Source organism: Lepidothrix coronata, unplaced genomic scaffold (assembly GCF_001604755.1).
Source record: "Lepidothrix coronata isolate B3197 unplaced genomic scaffold, Lepidothrix_coronata-1.0 Scaffold286, whole genome shotgun sequence".
Classification (NCBI taxonomy): Eukaryota; Metazoa; Chordata; class Aves; order Passeriformes; family Pipridae; genus Lepidothrix; species Lepidothrix coronata.
In genome coordinates this window covers 287340-302845 of record NW_016690466.1, presented here as the reverse complement: position 1 = coordinate 302845, position 15506 = coordinate 287340, and the positions used below count along the sequence as shown (strand labels likewise).

Genomic DNA, 15506 nt, shown 5'->3' with positions numbered 1-15506 from the left:
CTTCTCCACAACTAAAATAAGCATCAGAAATAGAAGCTGCCACACACAGACTGGTATTTGTACAACCTCCAACACCACTTGTGTGTGCTCCACTCTCCTCTCCCTCAAGGGACCTCCAAAGCTTTTAGAAATATTTATTGGACTCCTAAAAGACTTCCAGTGAAGTCAAGAACCTTACCCTAGATGCCTTCAAGCCTTTTCAAAATTAAATTGCTATTGTTAATCATCTTTTAGGAGCTGTTCACAGACCTGGAGAGGTTCATCAGCTATAACTAAAAAAAACCCAAGGCTGTACAAGTTTAAAATTCTATTATATAGAATTATATTATGTAGATAAGTAGTATTAAAAACAGCATTCCCAGACAGTTCACTTCTTGAGGGATTTCTTCAGCTCTCCATTCTGCATCACCATTTCCATACTTACTCCACCTGCTGTCTCGCCCAGAAAGGCAGGCTTTAGATGCTAGAACTGTGGCTTGACAAGGAAAGAACTAAGAGGAGGTAAAAGTATTGCTTGAGGTACAAAAAAGATACTGTGAAAAAAAAAAAAGCCAAGTTAAAATCCCCAACCAAACTCCTTCAAACTGTTTATATAATAGCTTTAGCAAGTTTGTTTATAATGTAGCTTGGCAGCAACATCAATGACTTCGGGAAGATGGTATAAAAATGGAATGGCATTACTGAATGTGATTTACAAAAAACGTATTTGGCTTTTCATGCAAAATGTAAGTAAGACTTTAAAGATGGTTTATTAAAAAAAAAATAATGTAAGCAAAAAAAAATTAGGTCAGTTGTTACAAAACTTACTGATCTCTGTAGATCTACTGGGTACTGGAGGAGGCTGTGTACCATTGCGAGTAGGTGTTGATGACTGAGGGGATATGGGAGAAAAGGGAACCATATCAAAGATGTCAGTGGAGGGTGATTTAGGTGTCACACTGCCTGCCTACAATAAGGACAATAAATATTAGGGCAATATTTCACACGAAAAAAGATCACAATAGCGAAAATTCTTCAGCATGCAGACAAGAGCCACATTTAAAAAAAAAACCCCACAAACTTAAAAATAACCATCAGCGTGCAAAAACCAGCTCCTGACACCAAGCAAATGGCATTTGCAGTACAGAGCACACATGCTAAAACTCCCCAAAACACGAGCAGCATTGTAATCTTTCCTCTTTTCAGTTGATCTGTTACAGCCAGAAATTTATCACAGTTACACCTGCCAAAGCTGGTGACAAGCAGTTCTCTCCTGCAGACAAACAAACACAGATACCTTCACAAGACCCAAGTAAGGTAATATGGCAACAACAATGTGTTCTGCTTGGGACACCACAGAAGACAGTTAAAAGACACAATCCCAATATTTTTTTGTTACACGATCTTCCTCACGTGATCTCTTATTTGACAGCCTAAAGAAACTGGTACGATCAAAGCTTCAACTGTATTTTCCCATAAGTAATAACCCAGAGGTGCAATACACTGAATATTAATATCCAAAATAAAACTGCCATCCTCGAAGGTGAAACCGAAGAGATTTCATTAGAAAGGCTCAGGCATTTGGAAGGTTCAAAAAAAAAACAACTACTGGGTGAGTAAAGTAACCCCAAACCCAACAATTACTATAGTTCTACAGCCATATTTGTTTCTGAGTGACTCATTCCCCCTGCCACAAGTCCACTACTTCAGGACACAAGCAGGGCACAGTCCATTCAGAACACGAGACACTAAAGATGATGAGATCAATTAAAGCTGAGACTGACAACCCGGAGGCAAAACTGGTTTGCGTGTGCATGTTACTCCTCAGACAGTGCATTCTACATTCTCTGTGTTAGAAAGACTACACAGCCAGGCACAGGGAAAGCCTCCTGCTTTTAAACAAGATTCAATTTGCCCAAACTGCTCACGTGAAAATTTTTAAGCGCGACTTAAATGAGTCACATGGATCCTTTTATTCAGAATACACAGATATAAAAGCCTGGCAAGCAGGGAGCCTTTAGCACTACTTTCCCACAACAGTTCCCGAGACCTAAACTTTATTTTGGAATGCCACTTTCTTCAGTGCCTCTGCTGCAGCACTGAAGCTGCCCTCTGACAGCCCATGGCACAGATTTCTAAGCCAAGTGTGTAGGTGGCCCTGAACCATCTCTATTTCTCTCTGGAGGTTCAGCAGTGGCTGCTGAGAAGCAAAGGGTGTTGATCCCCAGCCTGCCACTGAAAGCTGTGTTTAATGAGCTAAAACCACTAAACCCAAGTCCTGCATTTGCTGTTTCTTGGAGGTTCTGTGATTCTTTGGAGTTTTGAATCAAGATTTTAATTTGGATTGAAAGCGACCCGTAACCGTTCAATATCTAAAAAAACCCCCATGGGATATTTATACCCAGGCATAGGGAAACAGAACATGAAAAAAACTAGAGTTCCATCAACATTGATGGAGAATCCCAGCATGTCTTGCAGGTCGTAAGTGCTAATGTAGACTCTCATTATTTGCTAAGTGTTTATGGCGACCTAGAAGCTAGATTAATTTACAGCATTTATATTTAGTTTTAAATGTGTCTTTCAGGCACAAAAGCAAACCCAAATATGACATTCATTTCCTGACTATGTGCCATTTTTGTTGAAGTTACTTACTGGCCCGTTTTAACAGCACCGAAATAGCCAGTTTAAGTAAAACTGTAAGTAAATTAAGAAATGTGTATTTTGAATACATAGGAGCACAAGAAGCATTTTTATTTAGTGAACACATGCAGGAAGCCAGGATGTTCGCCAAATACAGCCAAATATTACTTGCAAATGGAAGAAGAGTTGAGAGAATAAGCACATTAATATGAAAAAGCAGGCAATATGTCCATTTCATATTTAAGAATAATTTTCGATCTTCATTTTGCACAGTTTTTATAAAGTATGCTAAAAGTTATTTAAATGGCTAATTGCTTTTTTCTTAATTCATGGGGGAGGAAGCCCTTAAAGTAGGACCTTTAAGATTGTTTGTTTTGAAGAACTGTTCTTAAGATAAATTTTTTTAACAAAAGGTTGTCAGATAAAACAGAGATCAATAATTAATGGACTAATTTAAACATATTGGGGAAAAAAAGAATTTGTTTTGAGATGGGAGAGAAAAAGCTAAGTAGAAATGGGAATAAATCTTCACAAATTCCATATTTTAGGAGTACTCCTAGAGAATCTAAGATATATCTTCTCCGTCCTTTAACCACTGTACAAAATGCACATTTTTAATGCAAGTTAATACACGACAGAGAACAAAGGAAAGCCAAAAAAAAAACCAAAACAACTGAAAAAGCTTTTGCACAGCATGATTACACGAGGTCTTGGGCAGCTGTATTCACTGGTTGGTTTTGGAAGACCAGTTTTTGAAGGTGGTGGGATTAACAATCCAGGTGGTAGTCTAGAGTCAGGAGAACTCCTAGGAGTAAGCGTAATGGAAGAGATATCTAAACAAGGAGGTGAATCCTCATTGTTACACCAGAAAAAAGTAGAGGGTCTTTGAAACATATGTTCATCATTATCACACTTTATGTGCAGCAGCTGAAAAGGAATCACAGAAAAGAGAAAACATTCTGAGGGACAGAACGTGGTAAGGTCAGGGAAAGAAGAAAAAAAACAACACATTTTATACTTCCACAAAGCTGGTCAGCAACTTGCTGTTCAGTGCTATAGTTACAAGATACAGAACCTGAAAACATTTTAAAACAAAATCTGAAAATATACCACAGTAAGAGGTATTAGCTCAGTATTAACTGGAAGAAAGATGACATGCTCCTTGATCATGACACCAAATGAAATGTGTCTTTCAAATAGAGTGTGCGAGATGCACTAGAAAATGTCTAAATCCACATCATATCAGCACTCTCTCATATCTGCACATGTAAATCACCAGGTAGGGGAGAAGAGTTACTGTGGTGATTAATGCACAGGTCAGAATTTTCACTGTGCAAAGCAGGAAACATTTATATATACCATTTATATCCCCCCAATGTTTGAAGGACAGCTCATTATTTAACTAAAATCTTACAGCAGAAGTTCATGGTGTAGTAATTTTAATATTTACATTAATACTAAAATTTATTTCATTTTCCTACCTACAGAATTTAAGAACCTAAACATCTATGGACTTTAACACCTTTCTGCCATCTTTTCTTTGTGGATGAATAACAACATGAACTCCGTATTTTCAGTAGATATCTCAAAAGCTGAGGCTCGTGGTAAAGCAGAGGAATCCTCATGTCCCTACAAGCAGCACAGGATGCAGGACAGAATAAAACTTGCTGCTGGGGAAATAAAAACGTTGAGGATGGCGAGATTCTCTGCATCCCTTAAGAAACCCACAGAATAGCTTCAAACAAAGGCAAATGAATAATATCTACACTATAACACAGCCAGAAAGAGCATTCACACAAGGTGACACAGTGGGGACTGCAAGGTGACTGAATTAGCTGCCTGATGTCACTGGGGACTCTTTCACTGGATATTCCACTTCATACATATTGATTATAAACAAAAACCTATGGGGTTTTTTAAACTCAAATAAGATATGTCAGCAATTCTGAAAGGTTTTCAAAAGAAATGGATCTTGTCTAGGTGAAATTAGAAATAAAGAGCCTTTAGGACTGATCCTGGAAAGATAAGCAAAAAGGAAATTTCTTTGAATATTTGATTTAAAAGAAATGCCCAGCTGATCTTTCTGTTGAAGCCAAGTTATAATTTCTATCTCAAAATCTGAGGAAAACAGCTCTGGACAGCTAAAACAAGGCTTTAGAGGACAGATCTTCACAAAAGGAATTGAACACTTGTGCAGACAGTTCTCCTTGGCTACAGCCCAGAGTGACACATTCATAATGCAGGAATTGCATCTGTGCTGTAGGTACCTCACCTAAAAAACCCTCAGACTGGCCAGGCTGAGGCACTGGCAGACACATGCAGCAAAAATTTTGAAATCTGCTTTTGCTGTCTTCATAGTGTTCCACAATGGGTATGTCATGATTATGTCATTAGAAATTTGCATAACTCAGTAGAACAGGATTTAACCAATTATTTTCAACCATGTTAGGTAGAAAACAAAATATTTCAAATCCTGTTAAACTGAACCTTATCTTCTTTTTTCACTTTCTTTACAGATAAACCAGGCTAATGCTGTAGGTGTCCCAATTTAATAACAGTGCCATGGTTGTGATAACACCCACAAACACCACAAGATTCTCTACTCAAAATTTACAATTCAGCATTAAAAGAAAAAAAAGTTTTTATCCCAGTTGCAGAGAATTCATCTCTTTCTCTGCTGGAATTATGAAATGGAGGGTTTGGAATGGCAATCAATAAAAAAGAAAGTAAAAACCTACAAGACATTGAATTTTGAGTATTATTTCAAGAGTATCACCAGCCTACAGGTAGAAGACTTGCAATGCTACTGTGCATTACTACCTTGTAATCCTTGTTGCTATACATATCTATGGAAAAAACAGGTTTCAGAATAGTAAATACTGGAAGATACCAAGTAAAAGCAGTCAAATTAATAAAGCAAAATACTTCCCTAAAACATGAAAGAGCAGTTTCCATAAGAGAGCACGTACGTCACATGAAAAACCATGGAGAAACCAGAAAAATACACACAGGGTGCAAAGCAGCAAAGCTATGAAGGTGATGAACAGACAGCAAATGCAGGCAATGGAAAATCTGAATACAAAACCAGAATAAACAGCCCTGGTATCATCTGAGCCCTGAGCATGGAGCAGTCACGTGTCTGATCAGGGACACAGGACATTTGGCACCACATGGGGTATCAAGCTTCCTGTGACAGTTTTGGGAATGCACCTGGTCAGTAAATGAATTTTCACGAGGAAATCTTCATTGCAGAGCAGTACAGAACCCACCACTGGGTGTTGGGAGCTGTGCTGGGAGCACTGCTCTGCATCTTGCATCCCATGGCCCAAAAACACCTCTGAGGCTCACAACAGCCCCCTGCTCACAGCCTCATGGAGTAAAGCAGCCCACAGGGACAACAAGGAACTGTATTGAGCAATGGAAAATAATAACTGGAAGGTCACAAAGAAAAGAACGGCACAGAAAGTTTTAAAAGAGGAAATATCACCAGATTAAGAAAGTGCAGGGGGTAAAAGGAAGAGACTCTCATTTTAAAGACTACAGCCTAGAAAGGGTGTCACTTCTGAAACTTAATACTCTTACACCAAATTATAAAGGAAGGAAATATAGTAAAATATATTAAATTGTCATTTTATATGGCAATTGTGTTTTGTCTGGGGTTCCCACTGTGTAACACTTGTAGTATCAGTCACACTGATACAAAACATTCCAGTTTGGGCCGCATTTCGTTAACAGAAGAAAACAACATGATATCATTCTTAAAGAAATTAAAACACTAGCTCAGTGAAGTTGGTCTCTTTTATGATTGAATGCAACTATATGCCCATCAAAGGATGTATTTTTGACTCGCTCCAGTGAGCACAATGCTGAAGATGCACTGATGGGCTACATCGCTCTAGAAAACACAGCATGATTGAGATTTTGTTAATCAGGCAGTCCTTTCAAAGTTGTTTTTAGGTGTCTCAGGACATTGCTTGCAATCTCTGTGTCACACCCCCATAGGAATCACCTAAGTGTGAATTAGAATGAATTGGAAAGTGTTTTTCCTCCTCAGAACAGTCGGTTGGTAACGTGCAGAACTGCCACAGTGGGTGACTGCAGTGATGTCACAGGGAGCTGTGAGTCACCCTGAACTGAAAATGATGCATTTAGTTACAAAGCTGCTTTTTACAAGGTGTAAAAAGAGATTTGGGACCACTAAGAATACTTACTAATCCATAACTTGCTAATTCATGAAGTACTGTGTAAGTATTAGAAGATTCATTAATTAACTGCTACATCTTCAGTTCATTTAGTACTTTTTCAGTCGCATGAAATCTGACACAGACAATTTGAAATTCCTTTTCTTTAACGTCACAAATGTGAGAGAATTTTGAACCCTCATGAAGAAGTGCTCACTGAACTGAACACAGAATATTATAAATCTGAAAGAGCTGAAGATAGGCGAAGGAAAAACATGTGCATTTTCCCACTTGGCAGTCTTAATGGAAACAGGAATGAAGTGATATGCATAAACACATTCCAAAACTGTGTCCTGAAATATGCATACAGTTCCAACGTCTATCTTGGAGTTTTCCCATGAGTGTGTTAAAGCTTTTTAACAAGGGTAATAGGTGCAGGTGGCCTGTGCTCCTAGGTCACAACCAAAAAACTTGAAAAATGGTCTAATCAATCAACAGCTTTAATGCTCTGTTTAAAAATTGAGGGATTTTGCAACGCTGGCATGATAAGAGTATATATTACATATTGCTGCTTTGATAATACTTCTGGTGAATGGAAGAACACCGTTCCTTTTGGAGCTGTTTCTCCCAGTAACTTTTCCTGCTGCCTTTCAATTCCTCTTATCTCACATTTCAGTGTTCTCCCTTTTAAGGTATTTTCCTGAATATCCCTCTTTTCTTCTATCTAACTTCAGAGTCATGAGGTTGTCACAACTTCCCTCTCTGCCTTAACCAAGCTCAAAGAGAAAGCTTTAAAGGCATGCCTGGTAAATGTCAGCCAAGACCAAAACTGATTAAAAATCTCTCTTGTCTCATCAGAGGTTCTTTAGTGGACTATGAGGACTTACTGTTCACTGACTGTAACAACTGGGGGTGCCAAAGGTACCTGACTGCTGATCCACCATGACAAAGGCCATGTGCTCAGCTGACCCTGCCTGTTTTGGCAACGCTAGCAATGCAAACAGCAAAATAAAAAAGGAAAAGGACATGATGTGAAACTGTGCTCCCAAGGTTGCACTGATCTCTGGAGATCCGAAGCTTTCCTGGGATACAAACTCGAGCAGCGACACCACAAGCAAACAGCGAAATGAAAATCCGATTGTCCTCACATAATCAAGACCAAATGCAAAAAAGACCGGGGACTAAAGCACTGCCAAGTCACTGGAACAGAGGAAAAGTAAACAGCAGAGATGCACAAGTAATGGAAACTTTAGCTGTACATGCAAGGCAGTGAGAGACAAAGGACACATCCCGTGCCAACATTTCCCACGGCACATGGAAGCGCAGCCATCCAGGCAAATTACTCTAAGGAAACTTCTTGGTTTGGGATAGCCAGTCCTTGACAGATCCATTCAGGAAATGAAAAAAAAGTGACACTTTTTGTTGCATAACACTTCTGCATTGGCAAACACTGACATGTTAGGGACTAACTTTTTAAAGTTCTAGGAAGACTTAAAACCATCGACACAAATGCAAAAAAAAAAAAAAATGATCAGTAAGCAGTTTATTATTTACTGAATGTGCTGAGGAAACTTAATTCTAAATAGTTACAATATCCTGAGAGAAAAAGCATGAGGACTGATAATTTGATGTTCAACTTTCAAAATATATTTTATGTTAAAATATTTCATTATACAATCCTGTTTTCTCTTTTTCATTTCCAACTATGATCTCATTGCCTTAATGGCTTCTTTTATAGGTTCAGAAGGAAATTTTATTTTTCCCATACAGTCTGTGAACTGACAGAAAAAGCACCTAAATTAGATTGATGTTGATTTGGCCATATGGCTAGGTTTAGAACAGCCACAGAAAAAGTTTCATAGTGATACTAATAACCAAGCAACGGGATAATTTTGATAGCAGTTTTATCCCCCAAAAGCAAAACTTTATTGCTGTCAGTGCTTTGCACCCATTTACTCAGTGTAAAAATCTAAAGGGTACATAATTTTATTATTTACATGTGTAGTTTGCACCCATTTTGGTCTGCTAGTATTTTAAAATATGTCCTCAAATAAACCCTTACTTGGCCTGCCAAAAATCTGCATTACAAGCAAGAATGATCATAAAAGCAGTTTTAGATTAGATTCTTCTTTGTATTTCCCAAACAAGCCTTTAACTCACACTATTTATGAACCGGAGAGAGAAAAGTCAACCTTAATTTTTTAATTATTATTACTTTCAATTTTCAAATGTGAGTGGGTTGATTTTTTTTAAAAAGAGCAACTGGGGACTCCCAATAAGTACCCTAATATTCCAATTTATTATTACTGCCTAAAAAAGAATTTCATTAGAACAATTAGTAACAGAAGTTTCAGCTGGAATTCTCCCTTATGTAAAACTATCAATTCATCCAAAATATTTTTGATTCTTTGCTTAAAATGAAGTTTCATCCTACAGTTCGCTGCTTGCATTTTTTTCTCTGAGTTCGACCATGGATGGATTTTTGGATTAGTCCCCATGTATTATTCTTTTTACACATTTTGATGTCAAAGATCAGCAAATTAAGATATTTTAGTATTGTGTTTTGCAAGCAAAGCGTTCAAAATTATTACTCAAGAATTCAATACGTGAACACACGACCAACTCCTTTTTACAGAAGTAAATCTGTCACTAAAGCCACACATTGCAGCCCAGCCTGGTGTATCTAATTTTTTCTTGAGCATCACATATCTACCGTACCATCTCTGATAAACTATGCACAAAATATTTTTAAAACATTTTGGAAGTAAGAGAGGATCTGAATTTTAAGTCTCGACAGTATTACATTTGATCCTGAGTATGAATTCCAGCAAATGGCTTCATGTATGTCCTCATATTTAGTTAACAAGTCTATTGTCAATGACAACAGGAAGTTGGAAAAGTTTATTTCAAATGACATGAATGTATCTACTTAGAACTGAAGCAGGCTGGGACTAGACTTTTTTTTTAAATATGCAATGAGCCAAATGTTTAAAACCACACAGTATATTAAGTTATCCATCCGCAGTTTAAAGATGCTCTCACTTTCTATTTTCTTTTGATACTAAAGTGAGAACAGGAGATGCAATCTGATCTTGCTTGTGGGAAAATGGCCTGGGAATCAAAAGATTAAACTGTCAGAGAGAAACAGAATTGGCTTGCCTTTTTTTTTTTTTTAATAAAAAACAAAAACCAAAAAATCAGCAGTGTCAAGGATCAGTGAAATAATACAAAAAACCCCTGTTGCACTTCCAGTTTCTAAAGGTATTTTCTCCCTCCTTCATTTCATTAAAAATTAACAGGGAGACTAATGTGTCTAGAATGATCAAAGACACAAAAATCAATCCACTTCAGAAAGAAGAAGCAGGAGTAAAGAAATGATAGACAGTCATGGCATACAAATGGCACCATGGCTTTCCTGACAAGTGGGAAAGGGTTTCTGTCCTGGACCAGTATTTTTCCAAACAAACCATGACAGTGACATCACTTGCTCTCTGTCACACTGCAGGTGTGATAAATTCTAAAACCCTTTAAAGTCTTCCCTCGTGGGGAAGTAAAACACACACCCATTGTCAACCTGAAATGACACCCGCTCAGACCTCAGGGTTTGCTGTCTCCCTTCCATGGGGAGGGATGAGGCTGGAGGGAGGAGAGGATGTGACACACAGTATGATTTTAATATTTACGTTGTTGTGTTCTATGAGCTGTCACCACAGGCCCTCACAGATGCTTTAAGTAAATACTTGTTAAATCAAGTTGCCCGTGTTGGCTGCTGAAGTGCTGAATCAACTGCTGATTGCCAAGTGTTTCTGTGACCAGGCACTAATCAGTGTTTCTGTGACCAGGCATTAATCACTACAGCAGGAGCATAGTCAACAACCTGTGAGGCAGGAAAGCCCCTTCAGCACATCTGGCGAACGTTGAGAAAGCACAAGCAGCATGCAAAGGACCAAATACAAAAAGGAAAGCAAAAGATATGAAAATCCAAGGTACTGTTTAAGCAGAAACAGGGGCAGCTTTATGGTGGTTATCTGCAGCTGGCTCTTGAAGACGAATGATTCTTTACAAAGTGCTATCATTCCAGTTTAAGGCACGTGGTCTTTTTATCATATTAAGTCTCAAGTATCAGGCCTTAAACCTTCCACTGGTTACTGAACAATCCCTTCCCTAGACTTCAGTACACAGAACAGCGTCAGACTGGACTGACAGATAAGGAGCTCTGGCTGTAACAAATTAGCTAAATATAAATAAATTGCTTATTACGTCTAAAAACAGCTTCAGAAGGCTCCTGTGTGGCACTGGCATCCCTGTGTAATTCAATAGTGTAGATATGAGAGCTGTAAGAAAGCTTAAAACCTATAGTTTCACAAATCTGGTTTGAATCACGAGAATTATGATGTTATGTTCGTAGCACCTCATACCAAGATGATCTGCAGGGAAGCAGACTCTCCCCATCCCACCCAAAGTGCTTAGGAAGGGACTCAGATAAGGTATTGCTCTCCATGTTAGATATTCTGCTTCATTTAAACTATTTTATTTCAGAAAATACTATCTGCAGATTTGAGAGGTGTATTCTGACAAAGTGATCGCAACAGAGATCTGCTGCCTTCTGTTTTTCAAACATAGAGCAGCAGCACAGAAATTTTTAACAACACTGTATTTGTATGTTTCAAGATTAAATTCAAAAGAAAACCCAACTTATTATTTCTTTTAAAGCTAAAGTGACGTTTGTCGTTACAAAAATTATGTGGAAATAGAGGAAAATATTTTTTGCACCACTTCCGCTTTTTTTCCTAATGGGATTCGAGATTTTGCAGAGTCGTGCTTGAAATTGCAGTTGATTTGAGTGAAAAGCACATAAAATTAATTGCAAACTATAGCAGGCAACCAGCTGTCTTATGAATTGTTGGGAATTTTCTTCTTTCATACCTATTTGTTGCTCACACAGTAGAAGAAGAGAAAGGTCTCATCACAGCACATCACACCCACTGCTGTTCCAGGCACTTTGACTGATGATTCTTTCAGTGGACTTCAGCTGTCTTAAATGTATTTCTCCATCCTTTTCCCTGCACTGCACTTCCCTTGCAGCAGGATTCAATCAGCTCAGGTTGCTGAGGACCATGTTCAGGGAAGTTTTGAGCATCCCCAAGAGTACAGAGAGCTCCAACCCCTGGGCATCCTGTTCTAATATTCACCCGTTTACACAAATCTAATTCATGTCAGAATTGGTGCAGATATTAAACAGGCTCTGACTGCAATTCTAATCATGAGGAAACTCAGAAATTTGTGACAGGAAATGTTTTTTTTTGTTTTCATTTTAAAGATTAAGGAGTAAACAAAGTATTAAAATTAATGTGTAAACCAGTAGCTGGTAGTGATTTATTGAAATGAATTTATTAATATCAATAATTATCAAAATTCCATAATTTTATTGTAGCACAACTGCTATTTAAGCAATATGCACATTCATTGTCCCAATAGTCATTAACAATAAAACGATAACTAGGGAGAGAATTTCCAAATGGTTGGCAAATTCACAAATTAAGATCTTAACTCTTTAATAAGGACTGAGGCATCATCGTTTTAAAAGATACAATAAATCACAAATGACAGGATATTTTAATTATTAATTATTTATAGTTTTCTTTATTTTTCTAAATGAAATTACCAAGTTCTTAATTAATTCAAATGAAAGGAAATGCACCTATTGCAACGGACTTGAGAGCCTGTTTAATTGAATTCAAATATCCATTTAGTTATTATACTCATAAATAAAACCAACTATAATTCCAATTGTGGAAAATAAAAAATTAAAGAATCGACTGCACTGATATTAAATCTAGCCTTAAAATTGATTGCCTATCACTGAATGCTTCATAAGTGAGAAGGCATCCATAATTTAAAACTTTCACTGTGGTAGTTACACAGTATTTATGATTTATGGTGCTCTCCCCTCTAAATAGATTTCAGTAAAATGAAATGGCAGTTCCTCATGAGAACAACCACCTAATCAACATCAAAGGAGCGCACAGACACTACTGAAAAACTGTCATCAACATTACAAACCTATTTTTACATTGCCCAAATTTGTAAACGTCCATTTAAAGCGAAATGATGCACGTTCAGGGCAGGAACGAGGCGGTCAAAATGGACAGCTTAAAAGCAGGTCATCTTCTTCTAAGATTTTACTATGCACACATCAAGAAATTTTATTGATTTTCACAGCTGCTTAATACTGTACAGATAGAACACACTTGCCAGAAGAGGGGAGTAGACAGAATCTGTCTGCAATGCAACCTGCATTTTTAGAGGTCCTGCCTAGATATAAAGAACTGTCCCAGTCAGTCACTTAAAAATACTCCTGTGCCAGATCCTGACAGTGCACAACAGTTTCTCATCCTCAGCTGGAATGTTTACACATCTACTTGAAAGAGTATTTACTGTCTTGAGGCAGCAACAAATAGGTATGACAAGGGGATTGAAGAACCACAATTTGAGAGACTGCAATTTGCACTTTTGTTGGCTCGTCACAATCTCACTGTTAGTACAACACTGCATTTCAATAAATCCGTTACACGATCACTGTGTGTTAGTGGAATCACTGGAAACAGCAGGGATGATAATAATGATCATAAAGGGATTATAAATTTAGAGTAACTTCAGATACGAGATTTATGTCAGGTACTTACTGGAGATGCGTGTACTTGTGTTATTCTTAACTGGTTTTCCAAATCTTGAACTTTATTTTTCAGTTCCGCATTTTCCGTTTCTAATTCTTGAATCTACAAAGCAAGTGGTTATTGGGGCAGTCATTCATTTCAACAACAGCATCCATGAACACAAGTTTCATATGAAATCTGGTGATTTAGAAGCAAGGTTTAACTAGTTATCTAACCACAAAAAATAGTTACACTTCGGTATCCTCCAGATTTCAACTTTGCTTTTCTCTTTAATGTCCTTGCAAGACAGTAAAACATAAAATACTGTTTAATAGTTATCAAGGGTTTTTTTTTTCAGTTTTCTTTTTTTGGCACCTGCTGCAATTCTTAGCAATCTGAGAATAATGCTGGAAATTCTGCTTTCATACACAGCAGGTAACACAAATACAGCAGCATGTTCTGCTATCTCTTTAAAACAACCTAGTTCAGAACTTACCCTTTTCTGTAAACCTGCAATTTGTTTCCTTGTTTCAACGTCTTTTCCTCCGGATTCCAGAAATTTCCTATAAGCTAAGTCAAATGCTTGACCAATTGTTAAAGTTATCTCCTCCGCCTTCACATAAAACATAAGATTGCAATTAGTATGGTGAGAATATTTGACACAGTTACTTTCATTGCAGATGATCACAAAATACATCACACCGTGTACCATATCCAAAGGGTTTGCTCAAAATATAGTGAAGTCAACACTAGAAGGGAGCAAGTAAACCACTTCAACAAAATACCTTGACAAAATGCTATGAAAGCAACAAAAATACTCTGGATTAAGAAGGGGAACTGGACATAAATGTAAATTAAGCCTTCATAAATACAGATGGCATCCTGCAGTGTGTCTTCTTCTGATGATTTCTGCAGCAAATGCAGCCTGTTCAATCATTAAATAAATTCTTTGATTTTAATGGAACAATGTTTTCATGTTAATGGATGTTTTGATCCTTCTTGATTTTAAATTGGAATTGAACACTTATTTTTACAAACATTATAAATCTTACTCAGCATACTGTAGGTAGCTGTGTTTATCTGCATAGCTATTTCCAACTACAAAAATCCAACCAAAGAGAATTTGTGTTTTTATGTGCAAAATATAATAACTTTCTAGTTCTATGCTGATTTACATAATATGTTATCACATGTTGATACAGTCAATGCAGAATATCCACTTCAAAACTAATGGGGGTAAAATAAGTGTACAAGAAGCTGATGGAGCACACCAAGGTTTCAGAAAAAAGTGCTGACTTATGGCAGGACCAATAAAAAGTGAACATATGACTACATCTTTTGCCTTAGAACTTTAGTGGAGAAAGTAAACACAGTAAGTAAGAAATTTTTAATTTTTTTTTAAACAATTCCACTGGGGGAAAAAAATTAAAAAATCAGAAAAACACTAGTCTGGTTAAAGCTAAATAAGAACTTCCTCTTCTTTATTGAAATTAAAACCTGAAATTGGCTGCTACTTGTGAAAGTAGAGCATTCTGCTCAAAGAGAAGAACATTTTTCCTTTGCTACCTGGAAGAACATGAAGGGCTGGATGTACAAAAATGGTACAGAAGATGATGCTCCCAGCCTTTTATATAATCCTAACTTCTCAGAGGGATGAAGGTGGGATGAAATGAAAAGTATAAACTGAGCTGGGATCCTTTGGAATTTGAGAGTACTAATGAACAAACAGTGAAACAGAGAAAAAAAGGTCAATGAAATATGAGGTAGGAGAGAAGAAAAAACAATTCATTAGTCATTAAATACTCATAAAAATGGTGTTAGTGCACAGAGACTTTGAGGGCAATTGAAAATCACTGGAATGTGAGAAAAAGGGGCAGGGTAGAAATCTGAAGAGAAATTAGGAGAAATGAACAGGTGTGTCTAGCAATTCTGAATGATACCTACTGAAGGCACTGGAGCAATGCAGGTGAACAACAAAATAATCAGAAACACTGTGAAGTAACACATAATGCTACATAATTGCATATAAGGAGAAAGGAATGTGTAAATT

General features: G+C 37.2%; 1 protein-coding gene across 6 annotated transcripts in view; it reads right to left on the bottom strand.

Moving 5' to 3' along the window:
- GULP1 (GULP, engulfment adaptor PTB domain containing 1) overlaps positions 1 to 15506 on the bottom strand; it is a 77772-nt gene that overhangs the window by 15716 nt on the left and 46550 nt on the right. For 3 of the 6 annotated variants that reach the window (XM_017836864.1, XM_017836866.1, XM_017836865.1), the window contains exons 6-9: positions 13953 to 14069; positions 13487 to 13579; positions 3322 to 3546; positions 808 to 946 (exon numbers count right to left, since the gene is read on the bottom strand). In XM_017836864.1, the coding sequence (XP_017692353.1) occupies positions 808 to 946; positions 3322 to 3546; positions 13487 to 13579; positions 13953 to 14069 (574 nt within the window). The remainder of the gene's footprint in view (positions 1 to 807; positions 947 to 3321; positions 3547 to 13486; positions 13580 to 13952; positions 14070 to 15506) is intronic. The other 3 variants (XM_017836867.1, XM_017836869.1, XM_017836868.1) reach the window with 1 other exon arrangement.